We start from the raw sequence: 4772 nt of genomic DNA, 5'->3' as shown, positions 1-4772 counted from the left end.
ATTCTCACTTGAAACAGAGTAGAGGTTTGGATCTGGAAACAGTATTATTGGTCAACATGTCGCAACTTAACAAGTGGATAATATACCACACACCCACATAATCCTATGCAAAATAAAACAACAAAAACATCTGACAAATAACAACATTTATTGTTTCAAATCTCTACAGCTGGGAAAATTATTATCTCGCTTTTTTTTTGGGGGGGGGGGGGGGGGGGGGGGGGGGGGGGCTCACTGAATCCTGCCTTATTACCCTTGTAATATCCACTCTCAGTGAATCCTGCCTTCACTGAATATGGATTGTCTTTTGTTTACAGTGTTGTGCTTGTGGAGAATATTCCAGAAGATCTGTCCACTCCATATAAGGACACAGTTTCACTGGCCACTGGTCTCCGTGGACACTTTGGATAAAGCACACCGATCTGTTGATATTGTGTCACCGTGGTGGGCACTGAACCCTACCGAGTATGAGTCAAAACCTCCCCAGGCCAAACAGGTAACATACCAGAGTGTCAACAGAACTGCTGATTAAGTCTAGACGAGTTTCTTTAAAGAGAGCTGGATTCATCCCAGTATGACCACATCGAAATGTAACTTTTTTTCTTTTGTCATTTTAGGGTCAGATCTTACTCCATCTGTTGATGCGTCTGCAGTCTCGGTCAGTCAGTTTGAGGGTGGTCAGTGAACTAACTAATTCCTCAGAGCTCAAGGCACTCACTCAGAATGGTAAGAATCTAATATTATTTAGCATCCACTGTCCAACAAAACTATTTTGGACACTATGGACCACACTTTGTGTCGTTAACAAATAGATATATTGATGATGTCTCCTGACAGACATGTGAGGCAACCAATTACAGTTGATTTTGTTCAACATCATTTTTCGGGAGAAGTAAATAACATAAATAACCATAAATAACCATAACAGACCAGGATGCACCCATACATCTTTCATTCAAGTTCGAATCAAAGTTCGTTCGTTCGTTCGTTCGTTCGTCGTTCGTTCAATCAATCAATCAATCAATCAATCAAACAATCAATCAATCAAACAAACTTTAAAAACACTGAAGTGGACCAAAGTGCTGTACAGAAAATTAAAACAAAAAAAATAAATAAAACACACTTAAAACAAATAAACAAACCAAATCAAATAAAATAAATAACCAAATATCAACATCAGGTGTCAAAGGCCAAGGAAAAAAGATTTGTTTTAAGAGACGATTTAAATAAAGACAATGAAGAGGCCTGCCTAATGAGCAGAGGCAAATCATTCCATAATGTAGGAGCTGCCACAGCAAAGGCAAGGTCCGCTTTAAGTCTGGTGTATAAAGTACATGAAAGCTACAGTATACTCAAGTAAAAGTACAGATACCTTACCAGAAAATGACTTTGGGTAAAAGTTAAAAGTCACCGTTTAGAATATTACTTGAGTAAAAGTTGTAAAGTATCTGATATCTTATTGTACATAAGTATGAGGTACCTAAGTTTTAGGGTCAACCCAACCCAAGTTTCCATGTTTTTGTTTTTTTACTTATTCTGATTGCAGCTTCATCCTTTGTCCAAATTGTTTTAAATTTTGGAGAAGAATTGCGGCTGCGATTAACTCTGGGTCTCCTAACATGTGGCCAAAATGATTCTTCATTCCCACCAGTAAAGCATCCACCTGCAGTATTTCAATTACAACTTGGCTCGGTCAAGCTTGATGGTCAGTAGGTTGATTGTTGGAAGTAGCTATCCCATCTGGGCTTTTGCTTCTGCTTGCAAGATGTTGGTTGACTGGGTTCATAGCAACAGCATATTCAGTGAGGAATGCAAGTTCATCTGGATTAAACCTGTAATAAAACAACACTGTTTATTAACGTATAACAATTCATCTAGTGAAAAAAGCTAAAATGAACCAATGATAAGTGCAACTTGGGATACAGTTAATGGCCAAGAAAGGGTGGAGAAACACTGGGAAATTTGTGAAACATTAAAGACATTTTGTAAAATTATGGTAACAAAAAACATGCACAATTACTTACACTGGAACCTTCAAGTCTGTGCAGATGACCCAGGAAGTGTTCCTGTGGCTCAGTGGGTAGAGCATAGCGTTAGCAGCGCAAAAGGTTGTGGGTTCAATTCCCAGAGAAACACATGTTAGGTAAAAAAAATGTTAGTCTGAATGCATTGTAAGCCACTTTGGATAAAAGCGTCTGCTAAATGCATAAATGTAAATGACCCTGATGGCCCCTCACCCTTTTCTGTGATGATCCTCAGCAGTATTTCAACAGCCATGAACAAAGAGTTCCACCTAGTTGCATTTGGACATAACAGCTGGAGAGAGCAAACATCTTCAACAGTGTCGGCTGCAAGTGGTGGATCTTCCACATTTATTCCGAAGGGTGTTACATTTTCCGAATGTTGAGCGGTACACTTTCTTGTATGCCTCATTGGATGTTGCTATATGTATATGTTGCTATATGTTTTTATAGCACTTATATATCATTGCTCTTTTGTTGTTTTTGATTGCTTCCATTGTCCTCATTTGTAAGTCGCTTTGGATAAAAGCGTCTGCTAAATGACTAAATGTAAATGTGAATGTAAATGTAATGTTGCTTTCATGGCATCAGCTGTAGCTATAAGGTTGAGTAGGTGACAAGCACAGCGATGGTGCTTTGGAAGTTGAAACTCATCTTAACTCAGAATTGCTGACACATCAACAAACTCAACTTCTTCAGCCCCCTCTTCTGGCTGAGATGCTTCATCACTTTTGACCACATTGTTGTTCTCATCTTCACCAAAAACCTGGAAAGCTTTTATGAAATTAGAACCGTTATCTGTAGTCGATTTCAGGATCTTCCCCGAATTTCAAACTCTGACTGTATATCATTCAGGGCACTTGCTAACACATCGAATGTATGCGGACCTCTCAACCCGTTTACAGGCTAGGGCTGCTGAGCATCTGGTGAGACTGTGGGGGTCCAGCCAGTATGCAGTAACGCCTATGAAGCTCCTCCTTCTAGTAGACTAAACAGTCAGTGGTGGTGGTGATATGGTCAACTGCCCTCATGGCCTCGGTCACGGGCCTTCTTCAATGCTTTGGAGGCATCATCAATCATAGAGTACAGGGTCAGCTGTGACATTATTGCATTAGGCTGTAGTTTCTTAACCAAAATCTTTAAAAGGTTCTTGTTCAACAACGCAGAAAGGCTGGCTGGAGCCCTTGGACCACATACTTTACAACAGCTTTATCAATGACCCTCTGAGACACAGTCCAGTTGTTCACTAATGTGGTCTGTTTGCTGGTGGATGGAGTCTCAGAAGTCCTTTTTCTCTTTGTTGATGTCAGATCTCCATATTTTTTAAGGTGGTGTGCATGCTTTCTCTCTGAAACAGTGAGAAATAATCATTCTAAGTGTAACAACTTCAGCTACAGGATTTAAAAGCTACCCAATAACAATAACAATCAGTTTTACCATTAACTGTAAGCTATGCATCACCTAAGCCCTATTTTGTGATTGTTTAATATTAAAAAGTTAATTAAAAATTGATTCATAAAGTAAACATATCGGAGTAATAGATAAAGCCAATATAATCACTGAGTTATTTAAAAGCAAAACTCAAAGAGAGTATGGCACTTTGAAGATGTGCATAATGGTTGAACACTCTTTAACCTGTCACTACCTCAAACATCTCCTAATAATTCCACATATTTAAGTACAACAACAGCGTATGATGCTGCTTACATATGTGAACTGTCTTAATTTTAAACTCAGTAACACTAACGCTGCGGATTAACAGTAGTCTAAAATGATTTGAAAAAACTGCTTATTTATCGGTGATTCATAATCATCTCCGTCACCATCCAGGTGCGGAGGTGCATTACCTGAACATGACAGCCCTCACTAAAGGTCACATCAACTCCTCCTTCTGGGTGGTGGACAGGAAACACATGTACATAGGAAGTGCTGGCATGGATTGGAGGTCACTGTCAACGGTAAAGAACAACTCTACTCTTAAATGCAAGTTTATAAATATGCTTCTTTTTAAAAGTAAGTTAATATGCTAACTTGTAAGTTTAGCTCACTCCATTACATGTTGCTTACCTAATTCCATTTAGTTCATATGATTATTAATCTGTATGTTGCAGGTGAGTGATATGACATGGTCTTCATTATGATTAGTACTAATTCATTGGTTTGGTGATGTGTTATTTTCACAGATGAAGGAGTTTGGCATCATTATTTATAACTGCACATGTCTGGTGTTGGACCTGCACAGGATATTCAACCTCTACCGACAACTGCAGTATAAAGAGTTTTTGCCATCAATTTGGTCCAAGAAACTGAACGCTCTATATAACAGAGACAAGAACCTTCAACTTCATCTGAATGGCACTGAAGCAAAAGCATACATTTCTGTGAGTTGAGTTAGAGATGTTTTGCTTTTTCATGTAACTGAATTAGTGGAAGCAGAAAAAAGTCCTGGTGTACAGAACGATGATCCTTTATTTGATTTATCTCACTCTAATGATGTTTAACATGTTTATTACTATAGGCAAACTACATTAGAGCAGAGAGAGACAGGCTTAGACATGCATGATTAATGATGTTCATTTTTAGCACTGTTTATAGACGAGAGATTTTCTATTACAGATGAACAGATGTATTCATTGCTCTCATGGTCATGTGCTGGACACACAGGGAATGAAGTGGCAGTGTTCGCATAAAGTCTCATGTAATGCATGTTTGGTGGTGGGTTTAATAACCTTGATGTTGATCATAGTCTTC

The 4772-nt window shown here is 38.6% G+C and overlaps 1 protein-coding gene across 1 annotated transcript; it reads left to right on the top strand.

Annotated features, from left to right (window-relative positions):
• Positions 1-408: 408 nt before the first annotated feature.
• Positions 409-4452, top strand: LOC122147169 (inactive phospholipase D5-like). The gene is made up of 4 exons (XM_042768374.1): positions 409-496; positions 618-726; positions 3852-3979; positions 4205-4452. Exons 2-4 carry the CDS (start codon positions 642-644, stop codon positions 4409-4411), a joined length of 420 nt encoding a protein of 139 aa, XP_042624308.1. The 5' UTR covers positions 409-496; positions 618-641; the 3' UTR covers positions 4412-4452.
• The last annotated feature ends 320 nt before the right edge of the window (positions 4453-4772 follow it).

This window comes from Cyprinus carpio, chromosome A13 (assembly GCF_018340385.1).
Source record: "Cyprinus carpio isolate SPL01 chromosome A13, ASM1834038v1, whole genome shotgun sequence".
In the NCBI taxonomy this organism is placed as follows: Eukaryota; Metazoa; Chordata; class Actinopteri; order Cypriniformes; family Cyprinidae; genus Cyprinus; species Cyprinus carpio.
The sequence above is the reverse complement of the archived record's forward strand: the minus strand, read 5'-3'. Positions and strand labels throughout refer to the sequence as shown.

Coding starts and splice junctions, on each gene's coding strand:
- LOC122147169 (XM_042768374.1), top strand. CDS start 642: ATGCGTCTGCAGTCTCGGTCAGTCAGTTTGAGGGTGGTCAGTGAACTA. Junction 727..3,851: donor CAAGGCACTCACTCAGAATG/GTAAGAATCTAA, acceptor GTCACCATCCAG/GTGCGGAGGTGCATTACCTG. Junction 3,980..4,204: donor ATTGGAGGTCACTGTCAACG/GTAAAGAACAAC, acceptor TTATTTTCACAG/ATGAAGGAGTTTGGCATCAT.